Source organism: Dama dama, chromosome 18 (genome assembly GCF_033118175.1).
Source record: "Dama dama isolate Ldn47 chromosome 18, ASM3311817v1, whole genome shotgun sequence".
Lineage (NCBI taxonomy): Eukaryota > Metazoa > Chordata > Mammalia > Artiodactyla > Cervidae > Dama > Dama dama.
The window spans coordinates 28572395-28597550 of NC_083698.1; the positions used below are offsets into that span (position 1 = coordinate 28572395).

The window sequence follows — 25156 nt, forward strand, 5'->3', positions numbered from 1 at the left end:
GGTTCCTCTGCTACTGTTTGCCTTAGAAGTTATTCAGTTTAATGTTCTAAAAACTAAGACATTCATTCACATGTTCACCTATCTGTTAGAGATTTTTCTGAAACAGATTTTATATGGAAATTTATTATCTTACATATATAACAAAATGTAAGTTAGGTTTTTAAAAAGTCAAATAAAGGCCTATAAATGTAAAATAAAATACAAGCTTAAGGAAAAAATGTTAATTTTAAAAATTATTTTCAACTTGAAACCAGGTACGTCTTTGAGTGTTAAATACTGTGTGTATGGTGCATTAATGGAATACAATTTAAATATTTTTTGCAGAATGCATTTATTTAGTCATTAATCTAGGTTATATATATATCTCAATTTAGCTTCAGACTCCTGTTGTCCTCAAAATGGTTAAGATCCTGAAAAATAAGCAAAGCAGCTATTTTCCAACATTGAAGGACATTTTCATGGCTGTGAAAAATGGTAAGACTCGTGTTCCGTGGCCTGGATCAGTGTCCCTCCTGATCTGACTCCTCCTGTTTGCTCAGCCTCCTTCTACCCTTAGTATGCTCATGAAATGATTGCACTTGACTCTTCTAATGGTAAATCCACCTTAATCGTCTACAATTTATTCTTCAGCTATTAGTAAACCATTTAAGTACTTACTAAAGAGGCTCTAGAGTGAACTTTTCAGTGAGTGTGCCTGTGTGAAGGGAAAAGGCTTTTGGTATTTATCAGGAAGTCATTGAATGCCCAGCATGGATATTATCTAATCAACAGTTGGGCTGCAATTAGTCCAGTTATTCCCCAGTAGAATCTCCGAATTTGTTTAAGTTCCACCATTTATTTAACTCCTAAGAATGCAAAATCATCATTGAAGATTTAACACACAGAGAGGAGGGTTTGTTTGTTGAATTTCCAACAGATAATACATGCACATTGTTTAAAGCCAGAAATTATAAGATGATATTTATAATTTAAAATATAAAAGTGCAAATTCTGCTTATCTTTTCAGTACCCAGTTTCAGTCTCAACCAGGAGTAATCCCCTCCATAATTTTTTGATTTCCGTTCATGTTTCTTTAGGCATGTGTAAGCAAATATGGATATGATCCATGATTCTAAAGTTTTAAATGATAAAATTGTAAGATAGCATGGCCCCATAGCTGGTTTTGTTTTGTTTTTTTGGCTATGTGCACAGCTTGTGGGATCTTGGTTCCCAGACCAGAGACTGAACCCAGACCCTCAGCAGTGAAAGCAGAGTCCTAACCTCCAGACCACCAGAGAACTCCTGTTTTTGTTTTTGACATTAGAGAATTATTTTTAAATTTTTAATGTGTAATACATGGAAGGTTAGAAAATACTTAAAATTTACTTTGAGGAAGTTATGCTAACTCTTTAGGCTTTTCTCCATAAACTGTTGTCTTAAGGCCTCTTTTCCAACAGAGGGAATTAGATCTGAGTTTCTGCCCCAGATCCACTCAGTACATATTTTTGCGGAGTCTCTGGTTTCCATTGGCCAAATTGGCATATTAAAACTTTGTTTGCAAATTGTTGCAAGGATTGAAACACTTTCACAACCTTATCCCCACTGACACTTTGGGTGGGGTAATTCTTTGTTGTGGGGAACTGCCCTATGCATTGCAGCATATTTAGCAGCATTGCTGGAGTCTACCCACTACCCCCATGCCCATTATGACAAAAAGAAAAAAAAACTTAAGACATTGCCAGATGACCCCCAGTGGGGAAGACCTCCTGTGGCTGAGAACCACTGGACTGAAGATTTGATATACAGTACAAAGGACCTGGCTTCCCTGGTGGCTCAGTGGTAAAGTGTCCACCTGCCAATGCAGGAAATGCAGGGGACGTGGGTTTGATTCCTGGGTTGGGAAGATCTCCCAGGAAAGGATATGGCAATCCAATATTCCTGCCTGGGAAATCCATGAACAGAGGAGCCTAGGTGGGCTGCAGTCCATGGGGTCGCTAAAGAGTCTGACATGACTTAACAAGTACAGAGTACTAGGCACACAGTAAGTGTACCCTCCATAAACAGAAGCTGCTTGTGTTTTTTTCTGTTAGTAAGATTTAACATTTTCTTTGGCTACAAGGTCTGCAGGAATAAATCCCAGGGATCCTTAGAACCTTATGAGCATACAGCCTAGAGATTCAGGGAAAAAACACTTTGAGTAGAGCAAGTGGCCCAAAGCCATTGTTAGAGTTAGAAGGCCCTCCCCAACGATTTACTGGAGGCTCTATAAAGTCACTAGATATGCTTATCACATTTTAAGGTCACTTTACCTATTACATGCAGTTACTTGATTTTGAAATTAATATTGAAAACACACTCATTTCAGAACATGAGTGCATCTGGGATAAAAATGGTTCCTAGACCCTCTTTTTCGTCCCAGGTCTTTATTAGGTGGACAGATACGAGTTACTTGTCAAGTAGAGTACTGTGAGTGGGTAGATATCTGATTCCAACAGCTAAAAAAAAAAAAAAGTGTAGCAGGTTATTTTGTTTTTAATCTCCAACAGGAGTATTTCGGGATACACAAGAAAACAAGAATTTAGTTTCCTTCATATCCTACTTTCATAGGAGATGCCTTTCAGTTAAGCAAAAGTATTTGTAGCCTCAGGAGTAAAATGGAGTCTGATGGAAATCTATTTAGGGCCATCAAAAGGGCCAGTTTTAAGAGAAAATTTGAATTAGATTAAGCAGTAATTAGTAATAGTTAACCATTTAAATTTTTTCATATAGCTTTAAAAAATATACCTGTTCCAATATGCTTAACAATTTTTTTAAATTTATTTTTAACTGAAGGATAATTTCTTTACAGTGTTGTGTTGGTTTCTACCAAACATCAATATGATATGCTTAACAATTTTTAAATTTGAGGTAAAATTCTAAAGAGTACAGTTCAGTGGCATTTAGTGTATTCACAGTATCCTGTAACTATTGCCTTCGTCTATGTCCAAAATATGTTCATCACCCATGCCTCAACGTTTCAATAGTTATATTTTGATTAATAACGTAATAGAAAATTTTTCAGTCTTTGTATAAGTTACTCTCATAAGATAGAAGAATGAAACAATAAATGATTAAGTTGTGCTGGTAGCAAGTACCTAGGAGGAATTAACATCCTGCTGATGAAGCTTGTGAGTCTTCAGTCACAATTTGCTTGTGCTGTGAAGGTGAATATTGAATATGCCCAGGCTCTTTGGAAGGGTTCTTACAGCCAGACAATATGTGAAGCTTTTCCTAACCTGTCATGTGTCAATTGTAGGATAAATAATCTAAAAAGAGGCAACATTTAAGTATAACCATGTTGTTTTGCATCATTGTCTTGAGCTTGTGAAGTGAATTTAGATAGAAGAGACTGCCTCACATTAATGGTGGTTTCCTTTCAGCTCTGCTCGAAGCCCAAGATGTGGAACTTTACCTGAGACCCCTGAGGAGACACATTCAGTGTCTCCAGGAGACGGAATTCCCACAGACCGGTGTATTAATTGCCCCGTTATTTCATACCATCTGTCTGATCTGGAGTCATTCCAAGTTTTATAATACCCCTGCTCGGATTATAGTTTTATTGCAAGAGTTTTGTAATCTCTTCATTGACCAGGTATGTAGCATGAAAAAATAGAGTCAATGAGAATTATTGCCATGTGGTAGGTTTTACTGGGGTTTTTCTAGTGGCTCAGCAGTAAAGAATCTGCCTGCAATGCAGGAGACCAGATTTGATCCCTGGGTTGGGAAGACCCCCTGGAGAAGGGAATGGCAACCCACTCCAGTACTCTTGCCTGGAGAATCCCATGGGCAGAGGAGCCTGGTGGGCTACAGTCCATGGGGTTGCAAAGAGTCCAATACAACTGAGCGACTATCGCTTTCACTTTTAAGTTTTATTACATCAATGAGGAATGAATAAATCCAGTTAGAGATCACTTTATTCCTCTTTTTTCAGAGAGGACTTTATGGTAACAAAGGCCAGGTGATCTTCTATCCTAAATGGCAAAGGAGCACTAGAAATAACTTAAATACAATCGCAGGACAGGTTGTTACTGGATACTGTTTGTTTAATACCCTACCTTTCTTCAGAGATTTAAGGTAGCTTCTAATACAAGGCACACATGTGTAGTACTTTCTTTGTATCTTTCCTTTTGGTTTCCATGGAAACACAGGCTGAGGGAAGACTTTTGGAAAGTAAAGTAAGAGAACATGGTGGAAGCAAGAATGATCCTCAAAAAATAGTAGTCGAATTAAACAAATTTTGATTCATGGGTGATCTTTAAAAATATCTTACTTATAATTGTTTCTCTACTCTTTGCTTACATTAAAAAATATTTTTAAAAATTAGACTGCTTCCTCATCCAGTGGAAAGTTTTAATTCCTCTTGTGTCGATAATATCAGAGAGCATTTCATAATTTTAGAGCTAAAAGATACTGGAAGGGTGTATCATCTAGTGATTCTCTAAGGGGGTGTGTGTGTGTGTGTGTGTGTGTGTGTGTGTGTGTAAGTCTGAGTTGCTATAACAGAATTCCACAGGTTGGGTGGCTTTATTTTCAGAAATGGCTTTCTCACAGTTTTGGAGGCTGGGAGAACAGTCCAGGTTCCTGCATTGGTGTTTTCTGACCAGTGTTCTTTCTGGCTTGCAGATAGCTGCCTTCTCTCTCTGCCCTCACATGGTGGAGAGAAAGATCTTCCTCCTCCTCTTGTAACAGAACCACAGTCCTATCAGATCAGGGCCCACCCTCCTGTCCTCATTTAACCTGAATTATCTCCTGAAGACTCCATCTCTGGGTAGTCACATTGGTGGTTAGGGCTTCAACACAGGCACTGTTTCAGAGGGTATGGCATAGTTCAGTCCATAGCAGGGTCTATATCAGGGTGTGGGTCTGAACCCCTGAGGGGCTTTTGTAAAATGGATGCCAGAGAATCAGAATCTGTGCTTGTGGCTTAGCCTTTGTGTTGCTAAGAACGCCTCTTATGAGAGTCCCTCACTTCTACCTGTAACTGGCGAACCAAAACAGAAAGAAGGGCCTAAGTTCACATTAACTGGAAAGTCTAAGTTTGCAAAGACTTGAGGATTAGCATTCTCCAGGAGAATCAGATGGTAATTACAAAGCTCCACTTTGCTCATTTGTGTTTGATTGACTCAATTCTTAGCCTCTCATCACATGTAAATAAGGTGGCTTTTGGTAGCACTAAAGGAATATTCTGCTACTGGAAGAACTTCCCTGGAAAGAGACTGACTTTGTTTTTAGTTCTGGACCAATGGGTTTTATGATGGATAAGGAATCCTCGCATGTTGCAGTCCATGGGGTTGCAAAGAGTCGGACACAACTAAGCGACTGAACTGAACTGAAAACATTTTACTTTCTCTCCTGGAGCAACCCTGTCGCCAGGAAAATAGGATATTTTAGACAGATCTGGCTCACTAGCTCAGGGAAGGGTGGACATCTATGATTGACCTATTAAATCCCCAGTCTAGTCTAATGCTTCTCTCCTCATGACTCATATTGAAAATTAAAAAATTTTATTGCACAGTGGGGTAAGTTGGAGGAGATTGGGAACCCTGAAAATCTGCTCATAGTCAAGGCAAGCAGCTCAGAGCTTCTGCTGCCCAGGCCCAGCACTTTGCTGTCTTAAGCATTCAAGAGAAGGATGTTGTAGGAGAAACTGGTTGGGGAATTGGGTTCCATTCCAATCTCTGATACTTTCTCAGATGAATTAACTGAAACTTGAAAGATATCATTTGCTCAACTTCCTTGAGATTTAGGGGGGACAAATTAAAGTACAAGTCTTCAAACCTGCAGTTTAGAATTTTGGAAGTGTAAGATTGAGGTAGGGATGTGGGTGTGTGGGGGTTTATTCTCTCTCAGAGGGGGTTCTCCTCTCTGCTTCTGACGAGATAGAATGGTATACGCAAAGGTCTTTGGACTCAGAGCAACCAAGATTCAGATCTAACTGAACCATTTTAGAGGAGAAGGGAATGCTACCCATTCCAGTGTTCTTGCCTGGAGAATTCCAGGGACAAAGGAGCCTGGCAGGCTATAGTCTATGGGGTCGCAGAAGAGTCAGACATGACTGAGCACACAGTGGAGTTAAATCACTTCTCTGAGCCTCAGTTTCTGCCCTTGTTCATGGGCTGTTGTAAGAATCAAAGGAGAGAACCTAAATGAAGTGCTCAGTGCAACATTTAATAGAAATCAGTAAAAGTTCCAAACTGTTAACTTGCAAACTAGTTGCAGCTCTTGATTGGAGGTAACCGGTCAGTTCCTTGCTGTATTTTAGTTTCTCCTCTGGCTTCATTCTATTTCTGTTTCTCTGTTGTGCAAACTCAGTTTTGCTCTTTTGTTAAGTGAGCGCACTGGGCCCTAATGGACACGTCTCATGTGAAAGGCTTTGATCCCTACTGTGGTTTTAACAGCTGTGACCACAGCTTCTCCCAAACCCCTTTTGAGGATCCACATCTCATTTTGAGAATGATCCAAACTTTTACTGCAAAGCCCTGTTAGTGTAGAAACCTCAAAGATTGTCAATCATTTTTATAGGTGGCTTGCAAAGAGCCCAGGTTACCTGTAAGCCTGTTAACCTATTATCCCTGACCCCTGGTCAGTGTCCGTGGTCAAAGTTAGCCAAACTCCTGAGGAAATAACCTTGCTTCCCTTGTTCCTTAGTTACTATTACTGGCTTATGTCCAAAGGTTTAGTTTACCCAATTTCCTAGATTCTCCAAGTAGACTTTGTAGTAGATCTGCCCCCAACATGTAAGGAATAAAAAATGACCAATGAGTAAACATTCATACCTGGGTTCTCTGAAGAGCTAAACTCTACAACACCCATCACCACCTCCAGTTTGTTGTCCAGTTGATTTTTAATGCCTTTTTAATGCACAGTGTATATGTGCATTGTCAGTTAGCTGTGTGCGACTTTCTGCAACCCCACGGACTGTAGCCCACCAGGCTCCTCTGTCCATGAGATTTCCCAGGCGAGAATACTGGAATGGGTTGTCATTTTCTCCACCAGGGAATCCTCCCAACCCAGGGGTCAAACCTGTGTCTCCTGCATTGGCAGGTGGATTCTTTATTACTGTACCACCAGGAAAGCCCCAGCAAGCACTGTATAGTTTGTTTTATTTGCCAGAATTCTTCTAAGCCCTTTACAAAATTCTATGAATTTAATCTTCTAGCGGCACTATGATATAGGTACTATTTATTAGTAGATCCAGCTTATATTAAAAAAAAAAAAAAACACCCAAAGTCCAGAAAGAATAAATAGCATGCCCAAGGTCATCTAGCTTGCAAGAAAGAGCTCTTACCTGTTATGTTATGCTCCATAGATTAAAATAAGTTTTTATTTCTAATTACCATGTAATATGTGGTATACTAGTGATATCTGTAAAATATTGTATGAAATTTCTAATGGAAGTAGTCCTATAATTCCATCCCTCTCAAATTCAGCATTAAAAGAATTTTCCTTACTAATACATTTAATCATATAATTCTTATTTTTAATATCTTCTTGAAAAGTTTAATTTATTTTTATTGGATATGTAGATTACTTCCAGCCACTTGTATTATAAACAATATGTAGACAACAACTTTATACAAAAATCCTTTTTCCTTAACTTGGATAATCAGCTTAATATAAATTCCTGATGTTGCTTAAGGGCTATAATCTTTTCATGACTCTTGAACAATATTTGACATATACAAATTATTTTTAGAAGCTTATGTTAATTGCATTGCTATTATTATGTGTAACCAGGTTTACTGTAATTCACCAGCTTTTAGCATTACCATTTTTTAAAAATTTGCTGTGATTTGTGGGTATAGAATTATACCATGTTGTTCCTCTAATTTTGTGCTTTGAACAATTTGTGTGGTTACACATTTTATGTGTCTTTTATAATTTCCTTAGGTAGTTTTTATGTACTTTGTTTCTGTGAATCTATAGACTTCAGTGTGTTTATGAAACATTTGAACCCTTGAACCTTTAGCTTATTATCAGAAGTCATAAGCTGGCATTCTGTTGACTGTGTTTGGCCAATGGATCAATGCAGTGTGTTTGTTTTGCATAGTATTTTGAAATTTTTATTTAAAAATATGTTGCTAATGTTTAAATTAATTAGGTCTTATGTAAATTCCAGCATTCCAGCCTCCACTGAAAAGTCAGGTTCTTCCATCCCCATTGGCACAGTCAGCTGCCAGAGCTTCAGGTACCCTTTAGATGGGCCAGGTGCTGTCCAGGTGACCTTGGGCTCCACCATCCACTGTTGTTCCTGATCTTCTTCACTCATTTTCCTTGTCTGCCTGATCTTTCTAGGCATTCCGGGCACGGTCAGAAATCCTTTGTTGCTTTAAAAGCAAATGTGTTTCTCTTTACTTGTTTTCTAACAGTGACTGTTAACCTAGTCACTTAGGCCAGACATGTAAAAGGCATCATCTGACCACCTTGGATAATGGCACAGTAATGGTGCCTTATTTTAGTGCCTTGCTTTTCTTCCATGGTTACCTAAGTCTGCTCCCTGTTCGTTGCGAGTCATTACCACTCTAGGCCCTCCACCCTGTTCTACAGCTTACTTAGTGTCCCTCTTGGGGATATTCTTATTCACAAGATCCTAGATGACAAAGAGTTTTAAGTCTGCAAGGTTGAGCTTGGAAAAGGATGGTAGAATCAAGTCCATAAAATCACATAAATCAGACGAAAAAGCTGAGAGACAGGCATCAAATTAATACAACATTGTAAATCAACAATACTCCAATGTAAAATAAAAATTAAAGTTAAAAAAATGCTATCATTGATAAATTTATTAATTGATTCCTACTGATAAAATAAACTGGTTAATCATTTTTTATTTTATAAGGCTTTGGACATGGGACCAGTTCATCCTAAATCCGGTGGTTTTTTGCTGGTCTGTGCTGATACTCTTGAGCATGAGGAAACAGAGCTGGTATGGTTGGGTGTGCTCCAGGGAGCACTGTAGGAAGCAGAAGAGAATTCAGAGGTTAGGAGCTGAAGAGAATCTTGAGGTTCACTTCACTCATCTCTCCTCTTTTTGTAAATAAGGCCACTGAGACCCTCTCAGAAAACAAAAGCAGTTAGTGGTCTCCAACTGGACCGCAGCCAGGGCCCTTGCCTCCGCTGATTCTTTTTCCGTTTGCATAACCTGCCTGGCGCTTACCAGGTGGCTCAGTGGTAAAGAGTTCTCCTGCCAATGCAGGAGACGCAGGTTCCATCCCTGGGTCAGGAAGATCCCCTGGAGGTGGGCATAGCAGCTCACTCCAGTATTCTTGCCTGGGAAATCCCATGGTCAGAGGACCCTGGCAGGCTATCATCCATGGGGTCACAAAAGAGTTGGACATGACTTAGCGACTCAGCAGCAGCCCAAACCTGCTGCCCAGCGAAAGGGTATAGACTGGTTTTCTGATCTAGGATGTTGGGTACTGTGTCCTTGATGTAGGAGGTCTAATTCAACAGTGGACTCTGTGAACAGAAAGCTAATTGCCATGGTTATCTCATCTATGTGAGGGTCAGGCAGGAATGAATGTAAGGATGGCTTGCCCAAAGGGAGGCTACTTCAGATGTTGGTAATTAGGTCATGGAGGGTTGCCGAATCACACTGCAATGGAGTCACCGCTGTAGATTCTTTAGCTTCCTAAAAGGACACATTTACTATAAAGAATACATATAGATAAAGGCCTATGGAATCCTTAACCCATACCAATGTGCAGACTCTTACAAAACTCAAATTACTGAGGGATTCCTGGGAGTTCTCATCCCTGTTCTGGAAATATTAGCAACCTTTCAGTTCAGTTCAGTCACTCAGCTCAGTCGTGTCTGACTCTTTGTAACTCCGTGAATCACAGCACGCCAGGCCTCCCTGTCCGTCACCAACTCCTGGAGTTTACTCAAACTCATGTCCATCGAGTCAGTGATGCCATCCAGCCATCTCATCCTCTGTTGTCCCCTTCTCCTCCTGCCCCCAATCCCTCCCAGCATCAGGGTCTTTTCCAATGAGTCAACTCTTCGCATGAGGTGGCCAAAGTATTGGAGTTTCAGCTTCAGCATCAGTCCTTCCAATGAACACCCAGGACTGATCTCCTTTAGGATGGACTGGTTGGATTTCCTTGCAGTCCAAGGGACTCTCAAGAGTCTTCCCCAACACCACAACCTTTAGGGAGAAGTTAATTTTCCATACATTACTCACTGAGTGAGTTAATTTTCCATACATTACTCACTGAGTGAGAAATATGAGTATAGATTGGGATTCTATCACCAGAGTTGAAGGAACTCAGTAGGCTTTTTAGACACCAAGTGAATGATTTTCTTACTACTTTACACATTTATGTCTCTGAGTCTATATTCTGGTAGAACTGTAGCCACTGCATGTAAAACTGTAGCCATTTATGGGAGAAGGAGGAAAATACATCTGCATTTAGAAATCATTCCTTCAATTGACTGTTGAACCCAGTGGCTTTTATTACATTCTCCATTGAGATCTGTTACAGCTTTCTAAACAACTGTTGAATTAAAGGCATGCAATTTTACCTTTAATTTATATGAGGTGAAGATGCATCGGGCTTAGAATTTATAGGTTTTTGAGGTCCCTAAACAGGGAAATTGTGAAGGTTCATAACAAACAGGAGAAAGGGAAGAACTGAATGATGGTACTATGAGAGCTGCTCCATGAATCTGCTGCTTTCTCTTTAATCGTTCTCATCTACTCAAAATCAGTTCAAGTTGCTGTATCTCAGCTAGATTTTATGTCCTGTAATGAGCCCTCAGAAGAGAAGTTTGTTAATCTAAAAGAATTGCCAGTGGTATAATCACCTGTGTCAGCTCTTCCTCACCTTTGCAAGTGACCCTGTGCTGCCAGGTAACATGACCATATTTCTAAAATACATGATCTCATAGGTTTCCCCTCCTGGCTTCTACATTTCTTTATATTAAAAAGAAATTGTGCAGAGTATTTGCAGCCTCAAATAGCCATGCAAATTGTGATTACACAGTTGTTTTATCTTTGAAGCTCAGCAAAAGCGCAGTCATGGTTGAATGTTTGATTCCAGTAATTACAGCATCTTCTGTAGATTTCTTTATACATGTATGTCATTAAAACCTAGTTACCTGAATTTCTAGAATTTGTATCTTCTGTTTCACAGCCTTGCTGGCCCAATTCTAGACATTGTTATTTGAAAATGACTCACTGAAAAATAAAACATTTCATTGAAACAGATATTTTCAGGAAAACTATTAAACATTTTCATATCATTCTTTCTTTGATTTCTAGGCAATAGCTTACCTTTCACCTGAAGATCTCTTGAAAGGGGAAATTGAAGACTGTCTGGAAAAGGTTCAAGTGGCCATTAACATCTTAAAGACTTTCAAAAATTGTTTCTTCAACTATAGAAGAGGATTGGCAAGCTATTTTATGGGAAATAAGAAACAGAAACCATGGGATTTCCGGTCTTATCTGGTGTTTCGTAGATTTGACAAATTTCTTGGTCGTTTGATGAAAATAGAGGTATTTACTTATTGGCTTCTAATTGATTTATATTGTAGGTTAATTCAAAAGCCCTATACCTTTTAATATGATTCAGGGAACAGATTATTTATTCTGTTTGAGTAGGGGATGAGAAGTTTGCTTCCTTGGTGATTTTCATGGGAGCTTACAAGGCCAGTGCTGTCAAGATACAGTAAAAGTTTTAGTTTCAGAGTTTTGTTTACATTCAAAGCTTTGGTTTCTTTTTTCAAAACTTCATTAATCTTTACGGATCAGTGACCTTTGTGATCCTTGTGATCAAACCAGTCAATCCTAAAGGAAATCAGTCCTGAATATTCATTGGAAGGACTGATGCTGAAGATGAAACTCCAATACTTTGGCCACCTGATGCGAAGAATTGACACATTGGAAAAGCCCCTGATGCTGGGAAAGTTTCAAGGCAGGAGGAGAAGGGGATGGCAGAGAATGAGATGGTTGGATGGCGTCACTGACTTGATGGACATGAGTTTGAGCAAACTCCGGGAATTGGTGATGGACAGGGAAGGCTGGCGTGCTGCAGTCCATGGGGTTGCAAAGAGTTAGACATGACTGAGCAACTGATCTGAACTGAACTGACCCTTGTGCTACAACATACTAAGTTCCTAGAAGACAGTTGTAAATTGGGAAGCTAAAAAATAACCCCTTTTTCTCTTTTACATGTTTGATGTTTTTATTGGGATTCCATACCTGAAAACCCATTTGATCATCTCAATATTATGGTAACTTTTAATATATAAATATATATGCTATACAGTTAAAATATTAGCTATCCATGAAAATAGGCGAAAAGAACGTGAAAACATGTGCTTTGTATAAATGTTTTAAATACCAAAAAATCAAACATTGAATGAATTGCTATGTGCCAAGTCACTTCAGTTGTGTCCTACTCTTTGTGACCCTATGGACTGAAGGGTCGCATAGGCTTCTCTGTCCATGGATTCTCCAGGCAAGAATATTGGAGTAGATTGCCATGCCATTCTCCAGAGGATCTTCCGGACCCAGGGATCGAACCAGGGTGTCTTAGTCTTCTGCATTGGCAGGCAGCTTCTTTACCACTAGCACCACCTGGGAAGCCATTGAATGAATGCATACATGTAAACACATTTAAACACCAGTTTCTGTGGTGCCAGCTGGCTACGATTTTTTTTTCCCCCAAGTTTCAAACTGCCTTATTTTCTTTATGAAACTCTTTCCAGCAAATTTGGGCTTTTTTGTTGTTAGATTTGTCAGATTTCATTCAAAATCAGAGTTTTATGTTTTGAAAATTCTCATCATTTAGGCAGCCCGAATGCCTTTTAATTTTTGGCTGCACCATGCAGTCTGCGGGATCTTAGTTCCCTGAGCAGGGATTGAACCCATGCCCCCTGCACTGGGTGCACAGCCTTAACCCCTGAACCACCATAGAAGTTCTTCTGAATGACTCTTAAAGTCTGAGTGCCAAATGCATAACACTGAGCAACTTGCACCATGCTTTCTTAACAGCCCATTCACCATAGCTTTGGTGGATCTTGCCTGGGCATCTGACTTAGGATCTGAAGGATGTGAAATGAGAGAGTTAAATGTCTTGCTGCGGTTAAATTAGATGTCACCTATACTGCTCAATAATTTTCAGTCCATGTGAAAATGGGAGTGTAATTTTCAAAGTAGGCAGTTACTTTGTTGATTTAAATCATAATAACATTTATTTTCTGTCATGTAAATGTCTTATTGACTCACCAATTTTGGATGCTGGGAAATTTCTTTCTTTGAATCTTTAAAATATTCTTTTCCTACTCAAGAGGGTGGAAAGATCTTTACTGTGTTTTTTCAAAGGATATATTTGTCACCATATTGGAATTTGAAAAGCTGGAAAGACTTGAATTTGGCGGTACCAGGGGAGCAATTTTAAATGGACAGATCTGTGAGATGAGTGAAGAATTTATGAAACAGTGGAATATTTTTAAACAGAGCACATATGACCCATCTGATTACAATAACATGGTAATGTATCTTTTTGTTTTCATTTCATAGAATCTTACTTTAAAGCTGGGAAGGACAGTAGGTCACAGTGGTAATACGTTCTCTCCAGTCCAGCCTCTCTCGGATGAAAAGAGGCGAAATGGCTTGCCTGGATTCTCTCATCTATTTCATGATAGATCAGGGACTAGACTTAGTCCTTTGCATTTTCAGTTGGGAATATTTTAAACTATTTCTAATAATGCAACAGTGGACCTCTGTCTGGATTTGTTTCTTGTTGATGTGTATTGAAAACTTACCATATTAACTCATCTTGATCTGATTATCTGGTGTCTGTGTAACTTGCATGTTTTATTTTAGCCTTTTCTTGAACCATGAAGTATATGTTTCATTTACTTGAATATTTAGTTTCATCTCATTTGTTGCATATATTATTAACATTATGTAGTCTCTTTTTTGTTATTCTTAAGAGATCATTGTTAATTTCATATTATTACTCTCAGGGAAAAGAGGGAAGCTTTTCAGGTTTAAGCTGCTTCTGTTTTCTGTTACTGCCAGCAGGTTAGGGGCCAGGAGTTCCCTGTGAACGTCCCTGCAGCTCTGGGATAAAAATAGCTTCATTTTAGTGTTTTGCCATGACAGTGAAGCCCAGGTACCAAAAACAAAAAGTAATGATTAGCTCTCACCCTCATTGTTTTTTGTGGAATGTGAATTTATTCACTATTATGTTTATATTTGGTGAAATAATTGACTCTCTGAAATGTACAAGTACAGTGTGTTAGCTTTGTAAGGACATGGTCTGCAAAGTGAATCCCTCTGAACTGTTGATAGCTTTTGGGAAGTGGAGTCAATAGTAAGAATGATACAGCTGTTGTGTGTGCTGCTAATTTGTGGAAAAGTAAGAGAAACCCAGATCTGTGGCGATGAATAGCCTGAGCTCTTCCCCAGAGCCTGCTAAAATGCCTGGCATGTGGCAGGCACTCAGGGAATGTGGACAGAATGGGACTCTTGGAGGGGCTTGGTTTAGCTCTTCTGAGCAGTGGAGTGTGAGACCCACAGTGTGCAGACCCTCAGGTGCCTGCCAGTTGCAGGAGGGTCTTGATTTACTCACAATTACAAATCCTGGTAGGTTTTCAGCATGCCATTAATATATATACAGATACATATTTTATATATATATATATTTCAGATATATATATCTGCCTGGTATTTGTATTTAGTATTTTGAAGCCCTGTTTATTTTGTAATTGAAAAGGGCAAGGCTTACCTCTGATCTCCAAAGGTTGGAGACATCTATAGCCTTCCCTTGAAGTTCCCTTTCAACTTCCGGTCTGATTATCTTGACTTTGGTTATTCCGTGAAATCAAAATGTGAATTAACTAAAAGTTCAATTAATTGGTGTGCTTATGTCAAAGATGCCCTTTCTTTTTTCTTTAATGTGCCTTGGTTATCAGTGTTGCCTTAGAATATTGCAATGATTATTTTGGCTTGACTAAGCTGTTCATTTGTTGAAGAGCTGAGTTCATTGTGTTCTGATTTTGATGATGAAGTGAAGTCCCTCAGTCATATCCGACTTTTGGCCCGACCCCATGGACTGCAGCCTACCAGGCTCCTCTGTCCATGGGATTTTCCAGGCAAGAGTACTGGAGTGGGGTGCTGTTTCCTTCTCCAGGAGATCTTCCCGACCCAGGGATCGAACCCGGGTCTCCCGCATTGTAGGCAGAAGCTTTACTGCCTGAGCCACCAGGGAAGTCAGTGAAATTTCATGATGAAATCAGTTGGTAATTTTTAGGAGACAATACTTCGGCCAACAAACTGCCTCCAAACTCTCATATTCATGGTGGTGTTTTCTTGTGACACACACCCAGCCCCATGCCCTTGCTCTCCCACTGCACACACCGCTCCGTGTCCCCTGACCCCACCCAGCAGTGCGCACGCGGCGGTCCTGTGTGTCCTCTCCGCTTCCTGCCCTTTGGTGTAGAGATGGCTGACATATGTTCCAGGAAATTAAAGAAACAGTGGCTGGTAGTTTGTTTTCAGAAATGCTGTTACTTATTTCTCTCTCTTCATTAATCTCAAGCCTATCAGTCAGGCTCTGAGCCTTTATGTATCAGAAGTTCTGCCACTGTGGTCGGTTTACAGAAGAGGGGGTGCTCAGGTGTGTCCATTAACGTGTCCTTGGGTTTCTGAATTATTAATACTGAATATAAAGGTCACTTTAGGTATTTGCTTTGATTGCTTCCTATGGGACTGTTTGAGATCTAGGCAATTATGGGGAGAGACTTGCTTTCTTAATTAATTAGTTGAAACATGAAACATTGTAGATGTTTAAGGTATATAACATGCTAATTTGAAGCATTTATAGATCTTAAAAACCATTGTAGTCATAATTAACACCTCATCATGTTGCATAATTATCATTTCTTTTTAGTGGTGGAAATCATTAAGTTGTAGTCTCTTAGCAAGTTTGATGTTAGGGAGTATACACAGTGATACTATATTAAGTTGAACTTGACAAGAGGATTGCTTTCTTAACTGTTTGTGTTTAACTGATGGGCCTGTGACTTTAGGTTCAATGGTTAGGTTCAACTAACATTCTGAAATGTGGCTTGATTAAATAAAATTCCCCAGATAGCTACACAAGGTTGGTGGATATTCTTGAACGTAAACCCTTGGCTCCACTAGAGTCAGTTATTCGGAGTTTGTTAATATTTACTGAACAAATGTTGGATGCCAGACATCGTCCCAAACTTTTATACACATTCCTGCTTAATTCTCACTGTAACCCTGAGAGTAACCACACAGGCAGATGAGGGCAAGTAAATTACCCGAGATTACATAGTTCTCAGGGAGTGAAACAGAAGTTCCAACTCGGAACTCTCAGCCTAGAGAGAGTTTTTGCTATGTTTAGCATTTTTTGCTGTGCCATATTTGTTCTTTAGTGTTTGTCTCCCTCCTTGCATCCTCATAGAAAAGAAGTCAGTAAGTTCATCTGGGGCAGTTTGGGGAATTCAGGCTGAGGACCTGTACCCTGAGGTGGAGTGACCCAAGATGCTGTGGCTATGTTCCTTCTCCCTGCTAGTTTGTAGTAGGAAGGTTGATCCAGATACCTAACCCATCATTACTCTAGGATCTAAAAGTCTCTTTGAAAGTGGTTATTAATCTATCCTAGCTTGTGTTCCAGTTTCTACAATTAGTTCTCAGATCTGTTCTAGTCTCCTTAACTCTTTATTCTTTGCTATTACAGTATGTAGTATTTAAAAATTTTAGTTGCATAAATTTCTTGTTAGTCATCTACAGGAATTTCATATCTTGCCTGCTGGTATACTCAGCCATAATAGAAGCTCCCCACAATAACAAATTTCTTATTATACTAAGAACCAGGAATATCTCAGCTGAGGAAAAAGAGAAAACTAATAGATGCCAGCATCAAGCTAAGACATGTTAGAATTATCTGACAAGGTTTTATAGAGCCGTGCTAAAAATGCTTCAGTAAGCAATTATCAACATAATGAAACAAATAAAAAATAACCTCAGTGAAGAAATAGAAATTTTCACCAAAGAAATAGAAGATATAAAAAAATTAGAGTTTTAGAGCAAAAGAATTCAAAGAATACTGGGCATTAATCCCTTATCCCGTGTATGATTTGAAAATACTTTCTTCCATTCCATGGGTTATTGGATACTGATACCCATGATACTGTCCTTTCATGCACAAAATTTCTTAATTTTGATGAAGTCAAATTTTTTCTTTTGTTGTCTGTGCTTTCGGTGTCACATCTAAGAAATGATTACCAAATCCAGTGTCCTAAAGATTTTCTCCAATATTTTCTCCTAAGAGTTTTATACTTTTAGCGTTTACATTTAGGTATTTGGTAAATATTGAGTTATCTTTTTTATATCTTGTAAGGTATATGAACAGCTTGGTTATTCATAACTAATGAATAGAAGTACAACTGATTTTTGCATGTTGATTTTGCACCCTGCATCTTTGCTGCATTTTTTATCTTTGGTGCAGAATCTTCAGAGTTTTCTGTGTGTCAAATCATGTCATCTATTAAGAGAGACAATTTTACTTATCCCTTTCCAGTTTGATTACTTTTTACTTATTTTTCTCACCTAATTGCTCTAGCTAGTGCTTCCTATACTTTGTTGAATAGAAGTGGTGGAAGTAAACATCCTTGTCACGCTTGTGATCCTATCGGGACCACTTTGCCTTTCACCGTCGAGTGTGGTGTTAATTGTGGGATCTTCATAGATGGCCTTTATCATGTTGATGACCTGTAGCATTTCTAGTTTGAGTGTTTTTATCATTAAAGGGTGTTGAATTTTGTCATTTTTTTCTGCATCAATTGAGATGGTCATGGGGTCTTTTTGCTTCATTCCGTCAACATGGTCTGTTATTGATTTCATTTGCCATCTTTGCATTCTGCAAAGAAATCCACTTGGTCATGGTGTGTGATCCTTTTGATATGCTGCTGGGTTCTATTTGCTAGCTTTTGTTGAGAGTGTTTATATCATTATCTATAAGGGATACCTCTCTGTAATATTCTTGTCATGTCTTTATTTGGCTTTAGAATCAGGACAATGCTTTATAAGATGAGTTAGGAAGTGTTCCCTCTTCACTTTTTCAGAAGAGGATTTTTGAGTAGGATTGGTGTCAATACTTTTTTTAAGTGTTTGGTGGTGTTTACCAGAAAGCTATCTGGTCCTAGGCTTTTTTTGTTATTTTTGGAAGTTTTTTGATGACTAGTCACTGTACTAGTTATAGGCCTATTTAGTTTTTCTGTTACTTCATTATTCAGTCATAGTAGGTTGTGTATTTCTGTATTTGTCCTTTTCATCTGTTATATAATTTGTTATACAATTGTTCATAAAACATTTTTATGATTCTTTTTACTTCTGTAAAATTGGTAGTAATTACTCAGATTTCATTTTAGTAATTTTAGTTTCCCTCTTTTTTCTTTAGTCAGTCTGTCTAAATGTCAATTTCATTTTTTTTTTCAAAGAATAAACTTTGGTTTTGTTGATTTTTCTCTGTTTTTCTGTTGACTTCATTTATCTCCACTTTAATCTTGATTTTTTTCCCCTTTCCTCTGCTAGCTTTGGTATTAGTTTGTTCTTTTTCAATTCATGTGACGTGTAAAGTTAGGTTATTCAGTTAAGATCCTCCTTTTTTAATGTATATGTTTATAGTGATAATTTTTCCCTTAATACTGTTTCTGGTATATTCCTTAAGTTTGACTTTGTTGGGATTTTTTTCCCCCATTTGTGTCAAGGTATTCTTAATTTCCCAGGTGATTTCTTATTTGACTCACTGCTTGTGGGAGGAATGAAATCATACAGAGTATGTTCTTAGATGACAATGGAATCAAACTAGAAATCAATAATAGAGACCTGACAGGAAAAGCTCTAAAGACTTAAAAGCTAAAGATCACATTTCTAAGTATGCCGTGAATCAAAGTAGTAGTCTCAAGGGAAATAAAACATAGAGGACTGAATGAAAATGAATGAAATGAAAATGCAGTATTTCAAAATATGTAGGAACAGCTAAAGCAGTTATGAGGGAAATTTATAGCACTAAATGCATACATTAAAAAAGAGGAAAATATCAAATCAGTAATGTTTCTACCCTAAGAACCTAGAAAAAAATGAGAACAAATAGATACAAATAATGAAGAAGGGAAAAATCAGAAGGGAAGAGCAGAAATCAATTACATTGAAAACAAATAATAAAGTCAATGAAACTAAGAGTTAGTTCTTTGAAAAGACAAAACTCTAGTAAGACTACAAAGAAAAGAGAAAAATTACTAATGTCGGAGTAAAAAAGAGCTACCATTACATGTCCTGCAGATGTCAAAAGAATAATGGGTAATACCAAAAAACAAACAAAAGAACAACCTCTATACATAAATTTGATAACTTTGATTAAATGAAGCAATTCCTCAAAAAATTCGAATTACCACAACTCACCCAATATGAAATACTGAAAATTGAGATATAATTGACATGTTACATTATATTAGTTTTAGGTGTATGACATAATTTGGTACATGGGTATGTTGTGAAATGATTATCACAGTAAGTTTACTTAACATCTGTAATTACATATACTTAAAATTGTTTTTTCTGGTGAGAGTGAGAAAAATTGGATTTGTGTTTAAAAACTTCCCCCAAAGAAAATATTGATGCCTGGGGTGTTTCACTAGAGAATTCTACCAAATATTGAAGAATTACAGGCACACCTCATTTTTTCATTTGTGCTTGCCAGATACTGTGGGGTTTTTTTGTTTTTTTTTTTTACAGATTGAAGGTCATTGCAACCCTGCACTGATCAGTATCATTTTTGCAGTAGCACCTGCTTGCTTTGTGTTGGTCACATTTTGGAAATTTTCACAATATCTCAAACTTCTTTGTTATTACTATTTTTGTTACGGTGATCTGTGATCTTTGATATTATTGCTATGACTCATTAAGGCTCAGATGATGGTCAGTGATGATAAAGTATGTATAATGTGTGTGTGTGTGTATATATATATATAATTTCAAATTCTTTTCCCATATAGGTTATTACAGAATATTGAGTAGAGTTCCCTCTGCTATACAATAGGTCCCTATTATCTATTTTATATATAGTCAGTCGTATGTATATGTCAATCCCAATCTCCTAATTTATCACTTCCCCTCATGTTTCCCCTTTGGTAACCACAAGTTAGATTTTGAGATCTCTGAGTCTGTTTTTGATTTGTAAATAAGTTCATTTGTATCTTTTTTTTTGGCTGTGCTGCACACAAGGTCTTGCCTGGTAGATCAGCTGGTAAAGAATCCACCTGCAATGCAGGAGACCTCGTTCAATTCCTGGGTTGGGAAGATCCCTTGGAGGAGGGCATGGCAATCCACTCTAGTATTCTTGCTTGGAGAATCCCCAAGGACAGAGGAGCCTGGCGGGCTACAGTCCATGGGGTCGCAAAAGTCGGACACGACTGAGCGGCTAAGCACATACACAATATGCCGGATCTCGACCAGGGATCAAATTTGTGTCCCTGCAGTGGAGACATGGAGTCCTCACCACTGGACTCTCAGGGAGGTCCCCGTGTGTATCATTTCAACAATTAGATTCCACTTATAAGTGATAGAATATGATTTTTGGCTTTCTCTGTCTGACGTCACTTAGTATGATGATATCCAGGTCCATCCATATTGCTGTAAATGGCATTAGTTCATTGTTTATGGCTGAGTAATATTCCACTGTATATATATGTACCACATCTTTTTATCCATCCCTCTGTCAGTGGACATTTAGGTTGCTCCCATGTCTTGGCTATTATAGTACTGCATGTATAGGGTGGGCATGTATCTTTTCAAATTATGATTTTCTCCAGGTATACGCCCAGGAGTGGGAGTAAACTGTGGGTTTTAGTTTTAGTTTTTTACGGATTCTCCATACAGTTCTCCATAATGGTTGTACAAATTTATATTCACACCTACAGTATAAGAGGGTGCCCGTTTCTTCACACTCTTTCCAACATTTATTGTAGATTTTTTGATGATGGACATTTTGACAGGTGTGAGGTCATACCTCACTGCAGTTTTGATTTGCATTTCTCTGATAATTAGTGATATTGAGGATCTTTTCATCTGTTTTTTGACCATCTGTTTGCCTTCTTTGAAGAAATTTCTGTTAGATCGTCTGCCCTATTCTTCGGGTTGTCTTTTCATTTTGTTTATGGTTTCCTCTGCTGTGCACAAGTTTTTAAGTTTAATTAGGTCCCATTTATTTATTTTTGTTTTTATTTTCATGACTCTCTGAGGTAGATCCAAAAAGATAGAGAAACAGGTTTATGTCAGAGAATGTTCTGCCTGTATTTTCCACTAAGAATTTTATAGTTTCTGGCTTTACATTTAGGTCTTTAATCCATTTTGAGTTTCTTCTTGTGTGTGGTGGTAGGGAGTGTTCTGATTGTGTTCTTTTACATATAGCTGTCCAATTTTCCTAGCACCACGTGTTGAAAAGACTGTCTTTTCTCCATGGTATATTCTTGCCTCCTTTGTGATAGTTTAGCAATTTAAAAACTTTGATGCATTAGGTTTTTGACCATATTCAACATCCATTCATGATGGGAAAAAAATTCTCAGAAATAGGAGTAGCAGGACCTTCCTCAAATTGTTAAAGAACATCTACCAAAAGCCTTAAGGACATTAGACATAATGAAAAGGACCTCCTTATATCCCAAAAACAAAGCGTTTATTTGGCTGCCTACTCAACATCTCCACTTGTATATTTAATAGACATCACCAGCGTGCTTTACCTCTCCCCAAACCTATTCTTACTGTATTAGTCAACTAAAAAATACTTCATATAGTGTACTGCTTAGTGCAAAATATAGGAGTCATCCATGATCTTACTCTTTTCTCATGATAAACATCAGGTTCTGTCATATAAATCCTGAGAATATATCACCCTGAAAATATATACAGATTTCATCTCTGACCCAGGTTATTGCCTTTGCTCCTAAACTTCTCCTTCAGGCCCTGTCTTGGCTCCATCGCATCTATTCTTCACACAGCAACTTGATTGCCTATTAAAAGCTAAATTCAGTTCAGTCATTCAGTCGTGTCTGACTCTTTGTGACCCCATGAATTGCAGCACGCCAGGTCTCCCTGTCCATCACCAACTCCTGGACCTTACTCAAACTCATGTCCATCGAGTTGGTGATGCCATCCAGCCATCTCATCCTCTATTGTCCCCTTCTCCTCCTGCCCCCAATCCCTCCCAGCATCAGGGTCTTTTCCAAGGAGGCAACTCTTCGCATCAGGAGGCCAAAGTATTGGAGTTTCAGCTTTAGCATCAGTCCTTCCAATGAACACCCAGGACTTATCTCCTTTAGGATGGACTTTGTTGGATCTCCTTGCAGTTCAAGGGACTCTCAGGAGACTTCTCCAACACCACAGTTCAAAAGCATCAATTTTTCGGCACTCAGCTTTCTTCACAGTCCAACTCTCACATCCATACATGACCACTAGAAAAACCATAGCCTTGACTAGATGGACCTTTGTTGGCAAAGTAATGTCTCTGCTTTTTAATATGCTGTCTAGGTTGGTCATAACTTTCCTTCCAAGGAGTAGGTGTCTTTTAATTTCATGGCTGCAGTCACCATCTGCAGTGATTTTGGAGCCCAAAAAAATAAAGTCTGACACTGCTTCCACTGTTTCCCCATCTATTTGCCATGAAGTGATGGGACCAGATGCCCTGATCTTAGTTTTTTGAATGTTGAGCTTTAAGCCAACTTTTTCACTCTCCTCTTTCACTTTCATCAAGAGGCTTTTTAGTTCCTCTTCACTTTCTGCCATAATGGTGGTGTCATCTGCATATCTCAGGTTATTGATATTTCTCCCAGCAATCTTGATTCCAGCTTGTGCTTCTTCCAGCCCAGCATTTCTCATGATGTACTCTGCATAGAAGTTAAATAAGCAGGGTGAAATATACAGCCTTGACGTACTCCATTTCCTATTTGGAACCAGTCTGTTGTTCCATGTCCAGTTTTAACTGTTGCTTCCTGACCTGCATACAGGTTTCTCAAGAGGCAGGTCAGATGGTCTGGTATTCCCATCTCCTTCAGAATTTTCCACAGTTTATTGTGATCCACACAGTCAAAGGTTTTGGCATAGTCAATAAAGCAGAAATAGATGTTTTTCTGGAACTCTCTTGCTTTTTCAATGATCCAGCAGATGTTGGCAATTTGATCTCTGGTTCCTCTGCCTTTTCTAAAACCAGCTTGAACATCTGGAAGTTCTCAGTTCACGTATTGCTGAAGCCTGGCTTGGAGAATTTTGAGCATTACTTTACTAGCGTGTGAGATGAGTGCAATTGTGTGGTAGTTTGAGCATTCTTTGGCATTGCCTTTCTTAGGAATTGGAATGAAAACGTACCTTTTCCAGTCCTGTGGCCACTGCTGAGTTTTCCAAATTTGCTGGCATATTGAGTGCAGCACCTTCACAGCATCATCTTTCAGGATTTGAAATAGCTCAACTGGAATTCCATCACCTCTACTAGCTTTGTTTGTAGTGATGCTTTCTAAGGCCCACTTGACTTCACATTCCAGGATGTCGGGTTCTAGGTGAGTGATCACACCATCATGATTATCTGGGTCATGAAGAACTTTTTCATACAGTTCTTCTGTGTATTCTTGCCACCTCTTCTTAATATCTTCTGCTTCTGTTAGGTCCATACCATTTCTGTCCTTTATCAAGCCCATCTTTGCATGAAATGTTCCGTTGGTATCTCTAATTTTCTTGAAGACATCTTTAGTCTTTCCCATTCTGTTGTTTTCCTGTATTTCTTTGCATTGATCGCTGAGGAAGGCTTTCTTATCTCTCCTTGCTGTTCTTGGGAACTCTGCATTCAAATGGGAATATCTTTCCTTTTCTCCTTTGCTTTTTGCTTCTCTTCTTTTCACAGCTATTTGTAAGGCCTCCTCAGACAACCATTTTGCCTTTTTGCATTTCTTTTCCATGGGGGTGGTCTTGATCCCTGTCTCCTGTACAATGTCACGAACCTCCGTCCATAGTTCATCAGGCACTCTGTCTATCAGATCTAGTCCCTTAAATCTATTTTTCACTTCTACTGTATAGTCATAAGGGATTTGATTTAGGTCATACCTGAATGGTCTAGTGGTTTTCCCTACTTTCTTCAATATAAGTCTGAATTTGGCAATAAGGAGTTCATGATCTGAGCCACAGTCAGCTCCTGGTCTTGTTTCTACTGACTGTATAGAGCTTCTCCATCTTTGGCTGCAAAGAATATAATCAATCTGATTTCAATGTTGGCCATCTGGTGATGTCCATGTGTAGAGTCTTTTCTTGTGTTGCTGGAAGAGGCTGTTTGCTATGACCATTGCGTTCTCTTGGCAAAACTCTATTAGCCTTTGCCCTGTTTCATTCCGTACTCCAAGGCCAAATTTGCCTGTTACTCCAGGTGTTTCTTGACTTCCTACTTTTGCATTCCAGTCCCCTATAATGAAAAGGACATCTTTATTGGCTATTAGTTCTAAAAGGTCTTGTAGGTCTTCATGGAACCGTTCAACTTCAGCTTCTTCAGCATTACTGGTTGGGGCATAGGCTTCGATTACCGTGATATTTAATGGTTTGCCTTGGAAACGAACAGAGATCATTCTCTCATTTTTGAGATTGCATCCAAGTACTGCATTTTGGACTCTTTTGTTGACCGTGAGGGCTACTCCATTACTTCTAAGGGACTCCTGCCCACAGTAGTAGATATAATGGTCATCTGAGTTAAATTCACCCATTCCAGTCCATGACCTTTCTCTAGCTAAAACGTCAAAATTTCTCATGTTACTAATAAGGGCAATTTTGGAGTTTCTAGAATATGGAAACCATGGTTTTGAGGAGCACCAGTATATTGTTTATTCTCTAATAAGTATTGAGAAACAGCTATGCGCTGGGAATGTTAAATATTGGTGCTGTCACTGTGAGGAGAAACCTGGTTACCATCCTCATAAATTCAAACCCAGCGGGAGAATATAGGTAGTCAGTTAGACAGTGTACTCAGTGCTAGGGAATGAAAAGTGCTGTGTGCCGTGGAAGTATTTGTGTAGGGCCCCTTTCCAGGGTAGGTGAGAGGGAAACTGAGACAATGCCTGAAAGACAAAT

At 38.7% G+C, this 25156-nt stretch overlaps 1 protein-coding gene across 1 annotated transcript in view; it reads left to right on the top strand.

Annotated features, from left to right (window-relative positions):
- The window catches only part of DNAH11 (dynein axonemal heavy chain 11), a 353936-nt gene that overhangs the window by 9954 nt on the left and 318826 nt on the right, over positions 1 to 25156 (top strand). Inside the window, exons 5-8 of the mRNA XM_061165046.1 lie at positions 375 to 474; positions 3399 to 3610; positions 11279 to 11512; positions 13343 to 13510. Coding sequence (XP_061021029.1) covers positions 375 to 474; positions 3399 to 3610; positions 11279 to 11512; positions 13343 to 13510 — 714 coding nt within the window. The remainder of the gene's footprint in view (positions 1 to 374; positions 475 to 3398; positions 3611 to 11278; positions 11513 to 13342; positions 13511 to 25156) is intronic.